The 23,864-nt window shown below is 28.0% G+C and overlaps 2 protein-coding genes and 2 pseudogenes across 4 annotated transcripts; 3 read left to right on the forward strand and 1 right to left on the reverse strand.

Annotated features, from left to right (window-relative positions):
* Positions 1-229: 229 nt before the first annotated feature.
* On the forward strand, positions 230-9,517 carry Argk1 (Arginine kinase 1). The gene is made up of 7 exons (XM_089220141.1): positions 230-382; positions 1,648-1,840; positions 4,387-4,565; positions 4,630-4,869; positions 7,788-7,922; positions 7,987-8,184; positions 8,808-9,517. Exons 2-7 carry the CDS (start codon positions 1,678-1,680, stop codon positions 8,955-8,957), a joined length of 1,065 nt encoding a protein of 354 aa, XP_089076267.1. The 5' UTR covers positions 230-382; positions 1,648-1,677; the 3' UTR covers positions 8,958-9,517.
* A 374-nt stretch (positions 9,518-9,891) lies between these two features.
* On the forward strand, positions 9,892-14,341 carry LOC149058138 (uncharacterized; annotated as a pseudogene). Its single transcript, XR_016190391.1, has 3 exons — positions 9,892-10,107; positions 10,245-10,357; positions 13,561-14,341. The product of XR_016190391.1 is annotated as an uncharacterized LOC149058138 (transcript).
* A 16-nt stretch (positions 14,342-14,357) lies between these two features.
* Positions 14,358-23,409, reverse strand: LOC149058139 (uncharacterized). The gene is made up of 2 exons (XM_089220288.1): positions 23,176-23,409; positions 14,358-14,450 (listed from the first exon to the last, which is right to left on the reverse strand). Exons 1-2 carry the CDS (start codon positions 23,407-23,409, stop codon positions 14,358-14,360), a joined length of 327 nt encoding a protein of 108 aa, XP_089076414.1.
* Positions 18,187-22,025, forward strand: LOC149058140 (uncharacterized; annotated as a pseudogene). The gene is made up of 7 exons (XR_016190359.1): positions 18,187-18,447; positions 19,580-20,013; positions 20,165-20,296; positions 20,370-20,581; positions 20,738-21,332; positions 21,410-21,750; positions 21,811-22,025. The product of XR_016190359.1 is annotated as an uncharacterized LOC149058140 (transcript).
* Positions 23,410-23,864: the final 455 nt, after the last annotated feature.

Genomic DNA, 23,864 nt, shown 5'->3' on the forward strand with positions numbered 1-23,864 from the left:
AAATAATATCAATTGAATAGGTACCTAATTGTTCAAAATATTAAAAATATAATTATGCATAAAGCTATTTAAAACAAATTATATTTCAAAAAAATGTGAACAATGTTTTTAAATTGTTCAATGTTTAACATTGTAAGTAGACAATCGTTGTAATTTAATAAAATAAAATAATAAGTGAAATTTTATATCGATACTATACGCCTAGGCGTGAGTGCTGCGTAAAGCGCATGGCTTTGCCAGACTACGTCGGGAGGAAACTAAAGGCCGCAGGTCTGTTGGCGGCGATAAAGCTCCCCAATATCAAAATATATCGCTTACGGTACACTTCACCTGTGTGACTGATACATAAATTTGCTACTATTTTAAAAAATCTAAGGAAGGCGTAAGTAAAAAATTCAATAAAACATTGTATATAGTTATTAACTATTTATTTAAATTTTATTATACTATTTAGTATTTTTTTTTATGAATTAATAAATATAGTTTAGATGATTAATATAGTGGACTGTTTAATGATGTCCAACATTATTATTGTAGTTACATCGATTTTTCTTAGAATAATTGTAAAGTATTTATAGGGATTTAGTTCATATTATTTTAAATTAATGTTTTTAAATACAATCATACATTTCAGATAAATTGTAATATTTTACTAAGATAAATTAAGGAATTTAATTTAAATATTAAAAGTTGTAGTACATTATGACTGAAAAACAAACAATCAAAAAAACTTTAGTTACCTAAAAGTAATAATATTACATTTAAAAACTCCATTGAAAATTCATTCAGTGATCACTATATATAGTATCTAATACGATAATTTATTTTTATTATTGTTTAACTGTCCTTAATCATTATGACATTATAGTTACCATAGTGATCTTAATTTTCCGTTTTTATTTGTGATGAAGATAAACACGAAGAACCAATTCATCATATTTTAGTAAAATAAAACAGTGCTAAAAACCAATAAACGTCGATTTTTTTATAGAGTAAGTTTTAAAAGGTAGCTTAATAACCTATAAATGCTTATTTTATGGATAAATATTAATACATATAATTATAAATTTATTTAATCAAATATTTAAAAATAAATCAAAAATAATTGTTATGGCAAAATAATTTATTTGATAGTTATTTGTATGTGGAATGGTAGTAAAGATGAAGGAGTACCAATAAAACTTTAAAATAATTAACTATTTCAGTTACATTGAGCTGAAGAACACGATAGTTGTATGATTTAAAAACGTATTCAGTACAATATTCAGTACTTTTATTAGGTACACAAAAACTTGAATATTATCTAAAGGTATATACAATATATTATGATAAAACAATATTGGTAATAATTATTTCTTTAATTAAAATTGTATTAAAAAATAATAAAAAATAATAAATAATTTGTGTGTTATAAACATGAAATGATAAAAAATATATATTCTGTTTTGACTTGTGAAATTGTATTATGGTTTTAGGAAATTAATGTATTATTTTCAATTAAAATTTCTAAAAAGTTTCGTTTGACATGTACATGGATAGATATATTTAATCTTAGCTTATAGTTATTTGTTTAAAAATTGAAATTTTTTGTAAAATGTGATAAATAAAATTCAGGAACTTTTATTTTTTAATTTATTAAAAATTTAGATATTTTTCTGTATACCTACCTACTTCAACATGGATCCCGCAGTATTAGCAAAATTAGAAGATGGTTGGTGTTCGTTAAACTCCTCTGACAGCAAATCTTTGCTAAAGAAATATTTGACAAAACAGGTACTAGATGAATTAAAGAACAAAAAGACCAACTTTGGATCGACACTTTTGGATTGTGTGCAATCTGGTAAGCCTACGCTCAAAATAATTTATAACACATTATTATATATAACGATATAAGGTCATTATTATTATGAAATACGTTGGTATAATAATATTACAATAAATAACAAAAGTTATTAACTTCATGTTAGGTATTTAATTATCATATCGTACATTGAAGTTATGACATTAATGTAGGCATTGCAGTTCAAATATATTAAAATGGAAAATTAAATATTTTTATATAACATTTGCCAAGTGCAGAATTATCGTAGTTATGGTGAATATCTGCACAAATAATAGTTTGAAATAAATAATACAACTTCTAAATATATGGTATGAACAACTTTAATTTTATAAAACTTCAATAATTTGTTTAAGACTCAATATTATTTATTCAAATAGCTTGAAGAGAAATACATTTCACCACGATTAGTATACATTTTTTATGCTTCTATATAATAAATAAAAAAAAATTGTAGTCTTTTGCTATATAATAATTAATCACAATAGGTACCTGATTTGTTTTAAAAATTAATTAGAGTTGTATATTATATTATAAGTATAGACTAATGTATCCTATACACACAAATGGAATCTAATAGAAATGTTTAAAGTAACAATATTTATTAAAACATAATACCTAGAATTTCTTTAAATATTGCATTATGTTTGCTATGGATTATATTGTATTAGATAGGCAACTATTTAGATAATATTATAACACTATGATTTTAAGAATTGTGTAAAAAATATGTTTTTATATTCTAGATGTTTAAATGTAATTTTTTTTGGTTGCATTGAATTTTCTTCGAAGTTGCTATAATTTATCAATGGACATCTTCGACAGATTCATGCATGCTTTTAACTGTATTTATACGCATTGACGTATCGTATAATTTTTAAACAGATCAAAAATTCTATTTTTCTAATAAAAAAAATTAGTATAGGTATTTTTCAACTAAATTGTACAATAATAAAATATATAGTTTAGTTGGTATATATATATATATATATATCAGTCAAATAAATAAAAATGACGATTGCACAAAAATATGTATATTAGTTTAATTTGAATAACTATAAAAATAATAAAATAGGTATAAAAAAATAGACTATTTCTAAAATTATAGGTACAATATAATTATCTGTGCTCTCGTTTTTTTATTATATTACAAATATTTACAGCTAATAATTTTTAGTTAATTTAATTTTTACCAATTGCAGTAAGTTCATATATGGTTGTTTCAAATTAAATTAAATATTTTTTATATGTTTGACGCATTTCAGTCTTTCGGTTATATTTAGAACATTTGCTGTCAATCATGTATCCGTTAGACACCTTTTTGGCAACGCCCATGTCACTAAGGAAAATGAAAAAAATAAAATTCAAAATACTATTCTTTTTCACTAATGATTAATGACATAAGTAAATAAATCGTATAACAACGTTTTCATTGTCGACACTCCGAGCACGTATACACATTTTTTTTGTTGTCGGGGATGTCGCGCGTTAAAATGTAGGTCACTGGGAATTCGAGCTAGACTGCTTGACGCCCCAGGATCAATATCCCGGATTCTGTACTCAGCATCGCTGCTTCCCAAAACCTATACACTGAAACCCTTACCTGCATTAATCTTCAAGGTCAGAATTTAACGGATATGCATTATGTATTTGATACTCATAAGTTTTTGATTAAGATTGAAATAATTTAAAAGCATTATTACATAAGAATAAAATACGAATATTGGATGTAAAAAAATGTTTACTTTAAAAGAATTTAAAAAGGTATATAGAAATAATAAGTAGACAAAATACAAAAGGTGTATACAGTCCAAGTCTATTTTCAGTTTTTTTGTTGTACTAATTTTTTTAAACTTAATAGTAGATACTAAAACAGTTCTAAATAACACATATATATCATATTTTCTTCAGTTGTTAAAAAAATAATTGTAAGTAATCTACCTTTGTATAATATTATAAAAACCAAGGATTGAGGGGAGTCGTATTTATGTAATTGTATGTCTTACACAGAGTGTATGTGTGAGGACTATGTTATTAAATAATAGTTATTACTTATTATTATCAAGTAAGATGTTATCGTTGAAGCTTGTAGACGCGTTTTGAATCCAATGTTATGGTAAGAGTGTTCTATATAATATTATACTTTCGTACAAGCAAGTCAGCTAAACGTTTCGGTCATGACTCATGATTTATTGAATCTCATTTTCAATGTACTGATTGATTTTATAGAACATAAAATACGCTACTTTAACATAACAAAATAATATTATAAAGATTTAAAAAATATTTTTTCATATAAAATGTACAAAAAAAGAGTGATGATATACTTAAACGATATAATTTAGGCAATTTTGTTCAAAGTGACAAAGTACTTAATACAAATATAAAGCAGTAAGTTTATATTTATAATAATACACTATGCAGGTACAACTAAAAAAATTTAGATAAAAATGCGATAGTTTTTATTTTGAACCTTAAATAATATTATTTTACAGCTTTTTAATTATTATTATTTATTTATTTGATTATATACACATATATTTAAGGATTTGAAAACCATGATTCGGGAGTTGGTATCTATGCTCCCGACGCTGACGCATACACAGTGTTTGCGCCAATATTCGATCCAATCATCGAGGACTATCATAAAGGATTTAAGTCTACGGACAAACATCCCGCAAAAAATTGGGGGGACGTGAACACTCTTGGTGACCTGGATCCAGAAGTATAATATTTATTTGTTGACAAACTTGAACCAAAAATTCAAAACTTTTGCATTTTTTCGATAGTGCAAGTATATAATTTCTACGAGGGTACGTTGTGGCCGTTCACTAGAAGGATATCCGTTCAATCCATTGTTGACCGAAGAGCAGTACAAGGAGATAGAGAATAAGGTTTCTTGCACGCTCACAGGACTTAGCGGTGAATTGAAAGGAGAGTTTTATCCCTTAACTGGCATGTCTAAAGATGTACAGCAGAAATTAATCGATGACCATTTTCTATTTAAGGAAGGTGACAGATTTTTACAGGTGCGTACTATTAAGTAGGTACTAACAGATAGTAGATACATAGCACTTTTGGGTATATAAGAAAATATAGGTATGTAATATAATATCTTTAAAATGTAAATGTTGAATATAAATAAAAATAATATTCGATGTGTATATTATGATTATAGCTATTTAAATTGTTAAAAATTTGTTTAAGAGAACGAAACACTGGCATTCTGTTGTTTCCGTTTTACAGTGCTTAACATTATGAAATTTGGGCTTAGCAGATCACGTGTAATAGCTTCGTTAGTTTAAAAATTAGAGTGAATCGATCTCTTATGAAACTTGATAGTATATTATTTGTGTGTTTTTAAGTGGTTTTTTTATGATGGTTGAATTTTTTAGCAGGTTTTGTGTACATAATATTATAGCATAAATTAAAAATTGAATTATCATATAAAACTAACACATTAACACAGATAATGTCCACACCATCAAGTGTCACAAGAGGTCGATTCACTCTAATTTTTAAGCTACACGTGATCTGCTAAACATAAATTTGCTATGTTTTGCACTATTATGCTGGAAAAAACAAATGCCAGTGTTACGTTTTCTTACTAATTATTTTTGTGTTTTGTAAATATATTATTAGAATATTGTATTGATATATAATAATCACAGTAGGTATACAATGTATAGATTTGGTAGTTATTTTACCTAGAAAAATAAATAAAATATCGAAATGCAAGTAGGTGTAATATTTATTATAATATAATACTTAATGGAATTACATCACATTACATACCTACATTCATTTTTTTGATAAACAATGAAATAACTTAAATTTTGATAATTTAGAATAACGGATTTGTTTATAAATGAAAAAAAAATACATCTACTATTCAAATTTTATACAAACTATAAATATCTATTTTTTAATTTTTGTGAAACTATCTTATTATTTTCTTAGCATGTTAGGGTTCACTTTTAAAATGTTTTATATTGAACTTTTGTATGAAATAAGCTTGTAGTAATATTTATTAGTTAAATATAAATTCAAAAAAAATCATCCATTAAAAATTAACAAATACATATTAGTTATTATTACTAGTTATATGTTTATGGATAATTATTGCCATAGTACCTATGCTTGCATGGTATTCAACGTGCATCTAAGATTGCCTACATTTAACTCCTTTAATATGTCCGTTTGTATACTTCTGTTATAAAACCGTGGCGTCAATGACTATTGAATGATATTTATAAGGTTTCAAATTACATAATGTGTATGATAGGTAAAAATGTACAAATTATACTAATAGACAACTTGAATTGTAATTACTAGCTGAAAATACATTGAGTGGGTAAAGTTAATAGTTATATTATGTTAAGAAGATAGGGGGGGGGGGGATGATGAGTTTGATTGAGATATATCCGAAAGTATAATATTTTCTCTGAACTGGGCATATATTCAGTATTCGGTATAAATGTTTTAATGTCGATGCGAGCTCTCATGCGGTGCGTATTGAGGTGTCCCTTTTAATTATAAAGAAGTTGAGTGAAATTTTTGTGAGGTTGATTCTAAGTTAGGTGATGATGACTTCAAATTTTCTGGCCAATTTTAGATAAAAAGGACAGTAATCTACATTTGGTTTAATTTCATGTAATTTGTTGGTTATGTGTGCATATAAGTTGTTTTAAACAATAATATAACCGCATTATAATATCGAATCCCAAAATGTTTATGTTTATTAATATGATAATTTATTTTAAACACAATATGCATATAATTTGTGGTTATTGTACTTAAATTTCAACGATAAATGCATAATATTAAACATAATACAGTCGACTCTCGGTAACTCGAAGTTCAAGAGGTAAAAAAAAATTCGACTTACTAAAAATTTCGAGTTATTAAAAGTATGTCTTTGGCTATGTCTTGTTTTTTTCGCCTTTTTCAATAATTTTAAGCAAGTTCACTTTTTCGTAAAGTGATAATGTTGTTAATTTTCTTTTTTTGGGCCATAATAACCACTGTCTTAACACTGTCATACTTACACGATAAACGATTAAACGAACAGACGGCATAGAACTAAAAGTGATATCTATTGTATGGAGTTATCAAGGTTTAAATTACAAATAATGTCGTTGACTATAATGTTCGGGTTTAATGAAAAATAATTGCATTGATAAACTATTTTTAGTACTAAATTTGGATAAGAAAATTTGACATATCAAAAACTTGTCAAATTAATTTTCGAGTTCACAAGATTATTTAAACATTAAGTGTTATTGTTATTTAAAGGGGAATTTTAATTATTCGAGGTATCGAAAATTTCGAGTTATCAAGGTTCGAGTTACCAAGAGTCGACTGTATAACAGGAACATTTCCGAAACACATCCGAATTTTTGATTTTAAATCTCAATGGACTAATTTATTATATTTTAACTAGTTTTTAGTCTGTCATTATTACCAACCTGAATATTTTGGTGTTATTATGACACCGTTTAAAATTTAAATTTATTACCAATGTATCTATTGAAATCATTTAGATTAGACAAATATTGGTTCATATTGAGATTCACCATGAGATAATCTCTATTGTAAAAATATACTCTATAGTAGTACGTGTCCTTAAAGGAATTTATTAAAAGGAGGGGCAGAGGTGTAATATTTTGGTTAACGCGTATCTTACGCATAACTTATTATATGAATAATACAAAGTCGGCATATAATACTATTCCTAATTTTAACATTTTCGTTTTAAATTAAAATCCATTAAGCTCTATATAATAGCAGGTATACTTCTTAATATTCAAAGATAGCTTAAGAATTATGTATCGTTGAATAATTTCACGAAAATATCCATGCAATTTTAAATAAGTAGTTGCTAGTTAGGTACTATTAAATTATACTTTATTAGGTAATATAATAATAGGTATTTATGTTGAAATAGGCTGCTAACGCTTCGCGATTCTGGCCGACCGGCCGTGGTATATTCCATAACGAAAACAAAACGTTCCTGGTTTGGTGCAATGAAGAAGATCATTTAAGGCTCATATCCATGCAACAAGGAGGAAACTTGGGAGAGGTTATAATCCATTAAAATATATAATTATGCAGTTATCAAACATGTCAATTATTGTTTACTGCAGGTGTATGCAAGACTCGTAACAGCGGTAAACGATGTGGAAAAAAGACTTCCTTTTTCGCATCATAACCGGTTGGGATTTTTAACATTCTGTCCAACAAACTTGGGGACAACTATCCGTGCATCAGTTCATATTCAACTGCCTAAATTAGCTGCGGACAAAGCCAAATTGGAAGAAATTGCTGGAAAATATAATTTACAAGTAATAACAGTTTTAATTTTTTAAATGATTTACCTAACCTATTACATACCTATTTACACTATGAACGTCGAACATATTCAAACCTGAATGACAGTATTGACTTAAAAATGAACACGATTAATGACATTCATATTTTATTTACAATAAATAAATTTATAATAAGTAATAATAAATTCAACAGTGGTTTGGTGTGGTATGGTGTCTGGCTTCAGTCTTAAAAACGTGTCTGGCACACCGGACGATGTCAAGTTGACGGTGATAGTTCTTAATCATAAATTCTTGTTATACATACACTTGTTCCAAACTAAGTACTAACCAACACTCCCCCCCCCCCCCCCTATAATAACTAAACTAATGGTCAGTTGCTGGGCTCACAATCAAACAAATTTTTAAATGCAATACTTTATTGGTACAAATTAATTCAACCAACCCATCGTATTATTTTTAAGTATATATACATACTATTTTGGTTTTATCATTATTTTCTGTTCTTAAATCATAAACTATATAATTCCCAGGTTATGAAAATTTTAATCATTAAAATGATTAATTAAATCTAGGATAAATAATTATGTAGGTAGGTTAATATTCAAAATAATATGCAAACGATATTTCAACTTTAGGTCAGAGGTACTCGTGGAGAGCATACGGACGCAGAAGGTGGAATTTATGATATTTCAAACAAGAGGAGAATGGGTTTAACCGAATATCAAGCTGTTAAGGAAATGAATGATGGTATAAAAGAGCTCATAAAAATCGAGGAACAGATGTAAATCTTGATGTTATTACGTCCTACATGTCTCTGTAGATGTTTAAATTTCAATAAATCTAGTCAAATAAAAAAAATCTAGTAGGATATTGCTTGTTTTTTGACATTGTTACATTATTTTGCTAGAATAAAATATTGTTAACGAGGTTATAAAGCTTAAAACATAATGATATCAAGTTACGTAATACATTTCAATATTATTAGTTATTATATTATACTAATATGATATAAGTACATATAATTTGAGGGGATAATATTATAATCATAGCTAACTTACATATATATATGTTTCGATTATTTAAAAAAAAATTTAAACCAAATATCAATCATAAACTTCCTTTTATTTTTTTATGTTTTATTACTAACATAATTTTCATTATATCTTTAATGTTAATTCAATTTTAAATATATCACGATTAATTTAAATGCACGTAATTTTAAAGCTCATTCGTTCAAGTATTAGGTATATTATAATTTATAATATGGTATAATGTGTTATTGTATATTTAGTTATTAAAACTTAGGTACAAAAATATTGTTGAATAAAGTTGATTGAATTATTTATATTGTTAATCAGTTATTTAAGACTACCTATTAATTATAAATTTGACTGTAAAGTGGATTACACACTAGACGATTCGAACGCACGTCTACGTGCGTTTCGAACGTCGCGATTAATCGCTCAAAATTAAACATGTACTTTTATATGGGTTTATTCACACACGTAAATGAAACGCGCGTTCGGTTGCGTTCGAACGCACCGAAACGCTCATGTTTAATTTTGTGCGTTCGGTCGCGATTTGCTGCTATAATTAAACATTATTTTTCCAATGTATTTCCAATGCATTTTCGGCGTTTCAATACACACGAACCATTTAAACGCTGCGATTGTCCTGCGTTTATTTACGTTCATTCATAATTTGTTTACGACAGTCGACGGTTGTCGTATTTGTATACTTGTAGTTTACGAAGTTCGTGATTTACTAAGTTACAGTTGTTACTAGCTAGTTAGTTGTTGTTTAACTATAATACTTAAGTATTTAGTATTTACATATTTCAATATTTGTACCTACGTATTTGAAAATTGTCAAATATGTTTGACAATGAATCATTTATTAATGAGGTATCGAAGGAGGAGTCTATATGGAATATAGGTAAGTTCTTTTCATTATCATATTTATTAATTTGAATTTAGAATTTAACAAACTTAATTATTCTGAGTATGTATACCGTGTAATACTATACTTACGTAAAACGTCATTCATCATAATATTACATATTCAATTTATAGAAAATAAGTTATACCATGATAAGAATGCCAAACATGTTAGTTGGACCAAGGTGGCCAGAGCTTCTATCAAAGACTTCGATGAACTTGAGGAAATTTTTAAAAATAAAAAAAATGTAAGCATAAAATATATCATGTTGTAACTTGTAAGTTTTTATTTAATATTCAGTGCACATGACAATATTCTTAATCCATAAATAACATATAAATCATTTTTTTAAATATTTAAACAATATAAGTATAGCCGTATAGGTATTAGGTATAGGTAATATAAATATGATAAGTACACTACACATTATATTGCATAATATTATCCTCACAATTAGCCTATTACCTTGTTTTGCTCATGAGCCGGTTCATTAAAATAGTTGACAAAATAGTCTCTCACTTCTTTTGCCATTGAGGTTGAGTTGCCTACTCCAATTTTTTCTATTGCATCTTCCATTTCACAATTTTGAGCATCTTCTGTGTTATATCCATCTCTACGTCTAACAAAATTGTGCAAAACACAACAAGCTTTAGTTATCGCTACAGCGAAACCTGGTTCTACCAATAGCGCGGTGTGAAAAACCCTCCATTTGTTGGATAAAATACCGAACGTACATTCAATATTCTGCCTTGCTCTGGACAGACTGTAATTAAATATACGCCTTTTATCATTTAAAGTTCTTCCGGGAAAAGGGCGTAAAAGATTCGTGTGCAAAGCAAACGCTTCGTCACCAATTATAACGAAGGGTTGCGGAGTACCTCCTTCATCTCCTGGCAAACATTTAGGTTGTGGAAAATTATTTTTACAACCGTATAATTTTTTTCCGAATGCTGATTTTTTAAAAATATTACAGTCACTCTTCTTCCCAAATGATCCAACATCTATAATTGTGAAACAGTAATTTGCATCACAGATGGCCATGAGGATTAAGGGAAAAAAATGTTTGTAGTTGTAGTATAAAGTACCACTTCTGGGGGGACATTCTAGTCTGATGTGTTTCCCATCTACAGCTCCTACACAATTCGGAAATTGGGTTTTATTATAAAACACCTCAGATATATGTAACCAATCATCCATTGTTGGTACAGCCATTTCCTTTGGTTGCAGAATTATCCATAATACTTCGCATGTTTCTCGAACAATTTTTGCAATGGTTGACACACCCATTAAAAAATCGAAGTGGAGAGCAGAAAAGTTAGTCCCGGTTGCCAAATATCTGAATAATTAAATATACATTGTATTAAATAAATATTTAATGTATATTAGATAATTTAAATAATGTAAATATAATTTAATGTTCCTATTTAATTATCTATTTTTCTAGTGTACTATGTATATTATTAAAATTATTTAATTTGATTTGTAATGCACTTTACTAAAATATTTAATAATTTAGTACCTAGGTAGGTATGTAATGTGTAAAGTTAGTAATGAGTGCTAAAGAGCAGATTTTAGGTTCTTAAAAGCTTAAAATATGATGCTAATATGTCGATAATATGATATTTTTTTTCTGTAATAACTGTTATGCGCCATTCCTCTGGTACCTAACAGGTAAATTATTATAATATAAAAAATGTAAAACAGTTCATACATTGGTATATGAATATAATATTTTTTATATTTAAATAATTGACCTATTATTTATATTTTAAAAAATAAAAATGAATATTACAAAACTAAATCGTAAGATATTATGAGTTAAAATATTAAAAAATATATAAAAGTAAAAACAAATTCATTAAATTTATTAAAATTTCGTCAAAGACGATAATATATGGTACAATAACCGACTGAGAGTAACAGAATATGTTATCAAATTGATTACAAACAAGTAGGTGATTTAATGATTTTTTTTTTACCTAGAAAAAATTGTTGCTATAAAAATTCACAACAAGAGTAATTAACATAATATATGTTTTTTTATGAATAATAATGGAATATATTTTAAAATATGAAAAATAGGCTAAATATTCTCTAATGCCAAAATATGCTTTAATATGCGAAATAAATTTTTCCTACGAACTTTGATGTATAAATCGCCCACATTTTTCATTCTCGTAAAGTTGCATAAAGCCAATACAAATTACAAATACCTAAAAACCTAAAGATCCGCACTTTAGTAATGACGAATGAGAAATGTTAAATTAATTTACATTTACTTTTTTTAAGTCATAGAACTCCAAAAGAAATGGAGATCGTTTCGATATAGTTACCGCCGTAAATGCGTTACTAAATCTGGACAAGCATCTAAAAAGTCAACGCCGTATATTTATGCAAATATATTAGGATTTTTAACACCGACCATAGGCGCAAATCACCAAAAAACATTAGGGGGGCTTAAGCACCAAAAATTTTTGAGGAAACAGACAAAACTCGTGAGGGGCTTCGCCCCTCACACACCCCAATAGTACTATGCTATATATTATATAAATAAAAATCAAACAAACACAACTAAACATTTTATTATTATTATTTATTTATTAAAAATGTAAAGGCAATGAGCGCTTATTTTCAGCAAACTTATTCAAAATTATGTCTTTATCAATGACTAGATCGCTCTCTAAAAATTATTTTAATCCTATTTTATGGAATTACTCACTGCGGGTCTAATTAAATAAAACTATATATCTGTAGTGTCGTGTTGCAGTCGGTCTGCGTAGATTATAGATACTCCGAATTTTATTATTTACATACACATATACCTATATGTTTAACAATTTATTATTTCCCGTTAATATCATAATTTCACAATTATTATGATATTATATAATATGTTTTACGTCATTGCAGTTTAATATATCCAGACGTAAACTCGACATATTATATTATAAATAATTAAATAAATATAAAACTGTTTTTGAATTTTTAATAAATGTAATTATTTTGAAAATGTGATGTTAATAGTACTATAAGTTATAATCGCGGGATTCGGGGTGCTAGCATTAAAATTCAGGGTGCTAAGCACCCTTAGCACCCCTGCGATTTGCGCCTATGACACCGACCATGCAAAATCGAACGTAAGTAATCTCAGAAATATATAATAATATATTATATATATAATTATGTTTATTAACGGTAGGTAGATAATATTTTATTTATAGGTATAGGTAGTAAATTTCGTGATCCGGTAATCTGTCATTACTCATTATAATATAGTATATACCTATAGGTAAATAAAAAAAATATTAAATCACTTTTTAACTAAAAAACGAATGACCATAGATACTTTCAAACGTTACCTATACCTTTTTAATACTGTCATTATTGATTATTAATTAACACAATGGGCGTATATTTATAATAAATAATATATAATTATTTTATTCATAGAACCGAAAGTAATGTTGAACCGAGTGATGATGAGGTATCTGAAGAACAGGAAGGAGAGACCGAAGACGTGGGGTTAATTGTTGGTAAAAATATTACAATAGAAGAAGTTATGGACGACACCGGTGCAGAGGAACAACCGCCACGAAAGAAAAAAAAACCCTAATAAAGAATCCCCCATCGAATTTCGGAACCTCATTACTAAAAATATTACAAAACCGTCAAACTATACCAGAAGACCCGGAAAAGTGTTTTTAATGTCGTTACTCCCGCAAATTAAGTCCTTAACTGAAGACCAAAAATCAATGGTGTATATTGCATTTTTAAATACTATTCAACGAGTTAAACATTACTCATCTGCTATGCCTCATTCTTATAATCCTTCTAATGCACCAATTAATCAACCCAACTCATACTATTCTCAACAGCATCTTTCTTCTCCTGGATATTACTATGCCAATGATTCACAGAATGTTCCTACAGCTATAATAAATTCTACCATTACTTCTCCACAAAGCTTACATGATGAATCCAGTAACTTTTCAGAACCTCATTCTCCTGCAATTAATTCAACTAAAAAACAAAATTCTTACAATTTTTCCAACATGTCTTCTCCAACTCCACAAAATATGTCTACACCTCCAATACATCATTCCCATCACTATATAAACAATTACTCTCAGCCTACTTCTCCGTACAACTATTCCAATAAAAATACACCATGAATATTGTATAAAAACTAAAATTAATAAATAAAATATATACTAGTTTCTACATTTTTAAATTTTATTTTTGAATACCTACCTCAGTGTCACGGTCAGACGCTCTTCAGGTGATATTGGCACACGCAAACCAGTGTGCTGTTTTGACAATTTTGGTCTAACCAGCGATATCTTAATAAATTTAAATAAATGTAATTATTATTGTGTGTAATATCATCATAAATTGTATATTTGTTTGTGTGTATATATAATGTATATACTATATACTATATATAATGATATATAGTGATAACCAATTATTGCACATAATGTGAATTATGCAACTTTAATTATTAGGTATCTAGGTATAGTGTTAAGTTTTTATTACACCGTAAATTGCAGTCAATATTTGAGATTCCTTCAGTACTTAGACAATATACACCATATTTTGGATTTTCATAATGGACTCGATATTTATTTTAGATTCGAATCGCAGTATTTATTTTTTTTTTTTTTTTGTCTCTGGTAGGAAAGTGAATCTAGTTAATGTTTAGGGGGTAAAGTTAAAAATTAAAAAATTAATTTATTACGCAAAACTAGTTTTTGAAAAATCGTTTACCTATATTTTTTGGCTAACTCTGAAAAAAAATAAACGTAGGTTGGTACATGCAATTTTCATTGAATATCAGAAATTTTGTTACGGCATACAATTTCCAAAATATTTTAATTTATTTTTTAACTATGTATAGGCATAAGAAAATACTGATGTTGATTATTTTTTTGATCATTATCGATCAAACATTTTCGATTGGTCAAAAAACTTGAAAACTGCAGGGTTCCTCATAAGTTTTTATTACTGGGAATTAAAAAAAAATTGAGAGTAAATATTATGAGTCTGTTAGAATTTTAACAAAATTCACCAAAATTACGAAAATTTGAAAATTATTTTGAATTAGAAATTCATAAAAAATGTTATAATATGTTTGCCTAAGATTTTAAAATCTAATAAGAGATTCCCCCTAACATTTACTACATTTAACAAAAAAAAGTTTACTAAATCTCAAATACATTTTTTATGAGCGTTTAAAGACTTTGGATATACGTCAGTAAATTAACAATTTCTCATAGAACGATTTTGTTATTTTGTTGTAATTTAAAAATATTCGTGGGTACATGAAACCTTTAAAGTATATTATTATATTTTATACACACAATTACCACAATTACATAACATTAATCTACTGTACCAATGCCTATAATAGTAAAATAAAATACTTTTATAGCAATGATATAAAATATGTATAGGTAAGTACCTGTACGAGCCAAACTATTCTGTTTCCACCAAGCCACACTACGCCAACAACTAAGCCACTGCCTACTTGACCGCCGCGTATTGGTCGGGTAGACTACCTGGTATGCCTACGCCTAAATTCCGTCCGGATAGGCAACTAGACGGGCACGACGACACCGAGGAACGGGACAAGGGAGTTTGGACTTAGGATGCTTCAGTTTAGTAATGGGGCGGGGGTCTCTGTGATCGATCCGGTCTGGTGCAATGACCCTAGAGCTCACAAAACCATGGGACAATACTTAAAACTAAAACTTAAAGGTATTTGAAGTCCGGTCACGGTGGTGGTCTGCCGAAGAGGTGAACAGGACTGCGGGACTCGACGACCTGGGCGGCCTCTCACACACCCACAGTGGGTGCTGGCGGACTTATGCAACGGCGCGCTCACGCTGATGGAAAGATGGCCTCGACAGCAACGACAGTGCCGACACCCATATGCGGGATTTACTGGCCAACAAATGGATGACGTGAGGTATTAGATTTAAATAAACTTACGAGATGCGCCTTGGTGTACACAGTAATTTATTGTTCTTCACAATGAAGGTACATACAAAAAGCTCAAACTTGTGTTTATCACGGCAAGAATAATGTTCACGATGCGCTCAATGCGACTTACAATATAACTATTTCAACAACAACAAAAACGTTGAGTCGCTTTAAGGGGATTGCAACGCACGTATTTTTCATACGTTTTAGACCAATAAGCGGTGGTAAATTACACATACTTCGGAATGTCCGATTTAAATTTTTTATACCTCTTTGAATTCATTGATAAAATATCTAGGCTTCTTAGGAAGTCGATTTTCAATTTTCAATTTAAATTGCCCTTAAAATAACCATTTTTTTTTAGAAATCCTATGAAATAATTGCATTACATTTGTATTTATTTTGGGCACATCTGATTTTTAATTTAAAAAAGTGACTCCTAAGAAGCATAGTCTAGAAGTTTATAAATTCAACCATTTTTTCGAAATTACAATCGAACTTCGGGAAGTATGATTAATTTACTACCGCTTTTAGTAGTTTTTATAGTCATGCAAATAAGAAAATACTTAATTTTTCGCGATAGAATGACATGTGCGTGCGCGTGTGAGAGTTGCTTCCGGCGCGGTTGCTCGACGTGACAGCGATTCTCGGAAACAATTAGCAGATAAGGATAACTGGATAGGTATACAAGAATAAGTAATAGGCAACAATAATAATAATAATATTTTTCCAAAATTAAATACAATCAATATATTATAATATACTACCTATGAATCATTTTATTTGAACACTACACTCTGATCAGTAAAGTTGTCTGTAAGTTTCCGGTGGTTTGTGCTTTTATTTTATTCTTTTACAAAATGGGTAAAGACTGGCGTTTTGGCCAAAAAACTAGGTGTAAGTTAAGTGCACCTAGGTTAAAAAAACACCGATTGAACAATTTACAATCAAGAAAGAAAAAAAGTGTTATAGATCAAAGCTGCGATGATCAGGTAATTATATAAACAGATATTAAAATTACAATAATATAAATATTCTAAAAAATTGAAGATTATTCTCTACCTATTCATTATTCTTTTATTTTAATTGTAACAGGAAAAAACACATTTATTAGTGTCCGAAAATGTTTTGATAGATGATATTAAGAATATAGAAATTACTACTGACAATACAATTCGTCACGATAACGTAAATATGTAAGTGAATATATTATTCTAAAAATAAATAAATTATAAATATATTTATAATACTCTTTTTGTATTCATTCAAATTAAATTTATATTGATGGCAAGATTAGCATTGTTAGGTCCATGGTGCAAAATGAGCTTTTGCTCCAGGGCGATACATTCTTTGAGGCGGAATATACGTTTTTCGTATTATAATTTATCATTGAATTCAAATTTAACACAACCATTACAAATTCTAAACAACAAAGCGACTTCCACGGTTTTTTTTATGTACATAATAGTTTGAGGATATTTTGCAAATTTATGCAATGTTTTTTAGGCATAAGAAAATTTAGATTTGTATTTTGTTAGTTTTTTGAAGTCAGAAGTTAGAATTATGTTTATTATTATCTACTATACTCATTGAAATTTTAAAAATACTTAGATTAATTTGTAAGCTATATTAAGTTATAAAAAAATTAATGTATTGTACAATACAAATTTAGACACAGTCTATAAATTTAATTTCAGAGACCATCCAGTTAATGTTTCAGTAAATGAAGAACTGAAGGAAAATACTGCAGGGTTAGTTTTTGTGAATATTATATATATTTTGAAGAAAATGATTTTTATACATTTTTTTAAATTATAATATGCATTTAATTTTAGGGAATGTAAAGGTAGACGTTTTGTTGACATAGAACATTTATTTGAAGCTATTAAACAAATAGAACATAAGCCTTTTAGTTGTACTTTTAAAGACCTAACATTGAAAAAGGAAATAAAAAATGGTTTCCTTTCCGAATTTGTTTTTCAATGTAATATTTGTAATAAAATGGAATATATTTCAAATGAAAATCGTAACAGTACGTCCATGTCAATAAATTCGGCAATTGTGTCTGCAACTTTATGCGCGGGTCTAGGTTATTCACAGCTAGATATGATTTCGGCCATTTTAAACATGCATAATATGTCCAATCCAATATATCAAAAACTTCATAATGAAATACTTAAACATACTCAAGAAGTAGCTTTGGATGCGATGAAAGAAGCTGGCAGAGAAGAGGCCAAACTTGCATTGGAGGATAATAGTGTAACCGACGATGGAATATCGCTTATCACCGTTGTAGCTGATGGTACATGGTCGAAGAGGTCATATAAAACAAATTATAACGTCCTTTCTGGTGCGGTGAGTATTTATTTATCTTTTGGGTTGGGCTTTTTAATGTTAATAATCTTTTATGGTCAATTGACCACATTTAGTGAAGTCGTTGTTTTTTTCTTTTCAAATTCTATTCATATGTATGTATTATGATAATTGATTTAATTTGCAAGTGTACAACGGACATTCAGCCAAATTTAAATTTAAAATAATCCTGTGACTATATTTAGATTTTTGCTTCCAATATGAAATACTTAGGAAAAAACTTCAGATAAATTTTCAAATCTTAGCTATAGCCTATAACAGAGTTGGGCAAAATTTAATCTAGATAATTATTTGAATACCTATTTATTCGAATAATTTTCAAACATTATTATTCGAATAATTTTAAACTATAATATTCGAATAAAAAGTTATTCGACTAAATTTCAAACCATTATTATTGGAATAATTTTTTATCTACTACTATTTAAATTTGTTGTAATTGTTACGAAATATTATCATTCAATATTATTCAAAATATAAGATCATTAAATTATGATTATCTAATTTATTACTCACTCAATAGATCTATTTTTTTATTCATAATATTTTTGCATTTTCCCTAGTTTTTTTTATTCGAATATCATATTTTAAAATTATTCGAATATTAATGTTTGAAAATTATTGAAATAATTGTAAAAAAATCATTCGAATACATTTTTATTCGAATAAAATGTTATCTAAATTATAATTATGGATTATGGATTTACTCTCAAGTTTTTTTTTCGAATTCCACTTAAAACGGCGTATGAAGAACCATGTATTAAATTTTAATCGACATTACTTGAAAAAAAAAAACTAAAATTTTTCCAAAATTTCACATAGATACCCTTTGTTCAAGACTTAAATAAGTTCAATAGTACTACCTTTTTATATAAATTGATAAAATACATGTTTATGTAATACAAATATTCATGAATAACAGAAAAAAACATAAAATATTTTAAAAGTAGCAAGTTATATTATTATATTGTATTTTATTTTATTTTATTTTACTTATAATGTATATTATGTTGATTGTTGATGTAATATAAACATTAAATATATGCATTCATTAATCCATTTATTAAAAATAAATTGTTCGTATAATTTACAGCTCATTTTAACTTTTATATAGGCCTCAATTATTGGATATAGAACTAAAAAAATTCTTTTCATGGATATTCGAAATAAATTGTGTACTGTGTGTCAAAAAGCCGAATCAAGTGGGAAAAAAGCTTCAAAACACGAATGCTTTAAAAATTGGGATGGAAGCTCCACTTCCATGGAATCTGACATAATTCTAGATGGTTTTCGTAAAAGTCTCTCCATGCATAATGTTATTTATGACAAACTCATAGGAGATGGTGACTCAAGTGTAATGAAAAAATTAACACTTTCTAAACCTTATGGACCTGATTTTTATGTAAAAAAAATTGAATGCATAAATCATATACTGAGGAACTATTGCAATCGTATCTTAGATATATCTACTCGTCGAAAGTGTTCATCAGGAACAGTTGTTCCTGGGTTTTTGCGAAAAACTTTGAAAGATAGACGCCTTAAACTACGGTGAGTGTAAATTAATTACCATACATTCAATAGAATGCGTACTTATATACTAACGTTTATAAACAGGTTTTTAATTTGAAAGTATTATGAAATTGCTCTTTTTTTTATTTATCCAATGTTATGCTAATTTATGATGTACCTATAATAATAGATGTGCTGTAACAAAAGCTATAGCATTCAGAAAAGAAATGAACCTCACGCATTCTGAAAAAGTAGCCCTTTTGAAACAGGATATTTTAAATAGCCCATATCATGTATTTGGTTATCATAACGGATGTGCTAGGTGAATATTATTTCATTGATGACTATTTCATAATTTTAAATTATATACAACATTTTCTGTTTACCTAATTTAGTTATTTTTGTAATGGGCCGAAAGAAAATGAGGTGAATTTGGTCCCGCAAATGGAAAGCTGTGGTATATGGATAGATATACTTGGAGCGAGGAATATAGTCGCGCATCATTCTTCAAGCTTAATTTATAATGTCAACAATAATGTCGTAGAAGGTTTCAATAATGTCATTGCAAAGCATGTTGGTGGAAAAAGAGTTAATTTTTCTTGTCGAGGTAACAATATCCATACATAAATAAATATATGTTTTTACGTATATATACGTATTTTTAATAAATAATAAGTATTTTTATTTTTAATCTCATTTCAATAGGAACTACTCTTTGCTATTTGAATAAATATACATTTTATAAAATTAATTTTATATATAGGATCTTATAACGCTAGATGTAACACTGCAGCTACATCATTCAACTATGGACCTAGCTTTTTGAGCCACATACACAAAAAAGTTACAAACATCAGTCCAGGAATTTTTACTAAGAAATATATAAAAAAAAAAGAAACGTCACGTGAAAAATTAACTAAAAAACGTTTAAACTTTGAAAAAAATAGGTTATTGTTTTATTATTTTTATTATTGTTATAATAGAAATAAATATAAACAAACAATAAATTATAACATTTTGATTTCACAGCTGTAAAAAAAAAAAAATTTGTTTGCTGGTCCAGATGAAGACTATGGAGCTCTTGAATTGGAATGTGAAATTATTGATATGTCACCTGAGGAATACCAAAATAAAAAAAAAATGTTTATGCAAAAATTAATGTTGAATTCTGACGAAATAGCAGCAATTGAACGAGATACTATTGGGCAACAAGACAATGATCAATGGCGAATACATAGAAAATCAAGGCTAACGGCATCTAATTTTGGTAAAGTCTGCAAACTACGACCAACGACATCTCGTGCAAATACAGTTAAAAATATACTGTATGACATTTTTCAAGGAAATTCAGCGACAAGGTATCTTTTTGACTGTATTACAAAATGTATTTTATTTTATTTAAATTTTAATTATTTAAAAAAAAAATTATGTATAGATATGGGATTGAAAATGAACCAATAGCTAGAAATGCAGTACAAGAAAAATTAAACATAGAAATAAAATCCGCTGGTTTATTTATACATAAATCTCTACCATATCTGGCAGCAAGTCCTGATGGATTAATTGACAATGACTCTATTATAGAGATAAAATGTCCACCTAGCATTAAAGAATTTACCCCCGAGGAAGCTGTACAAAATGGTAAATTGAAGTGTATGATTGATTGTGAGGGAAAGCTTATTTTAAAGAAAACCGATAATTATTATTATCAAGTCCAGGGACAACTAAATATAAGCGAGAAAAAGTTTTGTTACTTTGTTGTGTGGACTCCTAAAGGTACCAGTATTATTTTAATATTTATAATTCAATTAAAAATAATTTTTAAATATTTCATAGGTTTTGTCATAGATAAAATAACCAGGGATACTGAATTTTGGATAAATAAAATTAAACCACATGTGAGCACATTTTACATGGAATCCCTTCTTCCGGAAATGATCGATTCAAGATTCGATAGAGGGTTACCCATAAGGAATAGTAACCCGTATACAGATGTGTAACTTTTTTTTTATATTTGTAACTATACGTTATAAAAAATAATTATACTATAATTGCGTTTATTTATTTATTTATCATTAATCATGATATCACATAAGTGGCAGTAGTACTTAATAATAGTAACAACCATATTATATTCTATAAGATCAAGATGTCATTATATAATATATAAGTTAATGAGGTAAGCGTAAGATTGACAGTTTGACACCTATCCTATTATAAACAAATAACATACCCGGATTTTTATCGCTTGTATAAAACTATTATACCTATTTTTTGGTTACAAAATTCAATAAATATAGATAATCATAAACGGTAAACGTATATTACAGCAAATATATATATATATATATACAATATACATTTTATATAATATATATATATATAAATAATTGTGTCTGACCGTCGCCACCGTAAACTAGATAAGGAAATAAACCATGAACTGTGTAATCATGCGGGTAGCGGGTGATGGTTGGGAGGTATACACACACTAATGATAATTTACTACGCACACACATGCACGACTTGATTAAAAACATCTATAATTTTGCCTATACAGAACCCCTTAAAAATTATCCGTTTGCAATCCCCTTAATAGCGAGCATCACAGACGACAAAAAAAAAAAATAATAATAATAATAATTCAGATAATAAGGGCGTTGGCCGCAGAACAGATAAAACGAGAGAAACACAATGAGAATATAAATCCATGCAAAAGGCCGAATAATAATTAATAATTGATTACACAAAAGACAAAAGACAAAAACAAAGAAATTAAATAAACATAATCAGTATCGGAATAGTTGGAGCCGACATGGCTAAGTGGTGGATGGAGGAGACGGGAGACCAGATTACGACAGGTGCCGTCGCACAGCGATTAGCAAAACGCGATAGCCTAATTTAATCGCGGCGCGAACAGTACCTACTTAGTAATATAGTCTGACAGATCATCATCTCTCAGAATCATTTTTCGTATACAATTATTTATATTTATGATTTAGTATTTAATTTTTAATATTAACATTATACATTCCCATGTCCATGTTCATAATATAATTACTATAATAGGTATTAGTACTATAATATTAATTAATAATTACTAATTGTATAATGATTTATATTTCATACTAAAAAATATTATACATTGGTCTATGAAATAATATTATGTAAAGTTTACATTGTAAACCATATAATTTTACTTACCAGTTCATCAAACGATGTTATCGACATACGGTAGTATTTCATGAACTCTTCTGGGTAGCTACGAAGGGTCATAAATGTCACCTGAAACTGACCATTATCTGGTCTTTTTAAATTTAAAGGATGGACCCAATGTCTTCTTTTAATTTTGTCTCGTTGCTGTTTTTTGCTGAGTTCATGTTCCTTGTATAATGCAAAAATAACGCATGCAGCTTCAATATCATCTAATACTTCCATTTTAAAAAAAAAAAAAAAAAATAGACGAAAGAAATACAACGAAGTATGATATAATAGTATACGAATTTAACAGCAGACGTCATCCACGATGGGAGGTAACAGCAGTACTAAACTAGTTTACAACAAAGTACAAATAATGGTTCAAATAACATTTGCCGCGCTTTTTATTTTTGAGAAACGCACCGAAAAACGCGTCAACACGCGTCTAATGTGTAAGGAGTGTGCGTTTGCGTCTTAAAATCGCGACGTTCGAAACGCACGTAGACGTGCGTTCGAATCGCCTAGCGTGTAATCCACTTAAGGAATCTATGTATCGACTATCGAATAATTATAATATACCCACACAGGTTTGATACAAGAGATTTTTAAATTTGAGAACATATTGATACATTTTTGCATTAGAAAAAATGTATTGAATACATTTTTGATAGGAAAACAATAATAGGTATTTCTCT

Source organism: Diuraphis noxia, unplaced genomic scaffold (assembly GCF_037042655.1).
Source record: "Diuraphis noxia isolate RWA-SAM2 unplaced genomic scaffold, SU_Dnox_SAM2 contig0002, whole genome shotgun sequence".
Taxonomy (NCBI): Eukaryota; Metazoa; Arthropoda; class Insecta; order Hemiptera; family Aphididae; genus Diuraphis; species Diuraphis noxia.

Excerpts from the sequence above, each read along its gene's own strand:
- LOC149058139 (XM_089220288.1), bottom strand. The coding sequence starts at position 23,409 with ATGGAAGTATTAGATGATATTGAAGCTGCATGCGTTATTTTTGCATTA. Across the intron at positions 14,451-23,175 it reads TAACATCGTTTGATGAACTG|ATATCGCTGGTTAGACCAAA; the intron begins GTAAGTAAAATT and ends AAATTTATTAAG.
- Argk1 (XM_089220141.1), top strand. The coding sequence starts at position 1,678 with ATGGATCCCGCAGTATTAGCAAAATTAGAAGATGGTTGGTGTTCGTTA. Across the intron at positions 1,841-4,386 it reads TTTGGATTGTGTGCAATCTG|GATTTGAAAACCATGATTCG; the intron begins GTAAGCCTACGC and ends CATATATTTAAG. Across the intron at positions 4,566-4,629 it reads TTGGTGACCTGGATCCAGAA|TGCAAGTATATAATTTCTAC; the intron begins GTATAATATTTA and ends TTTTTTCGATAG.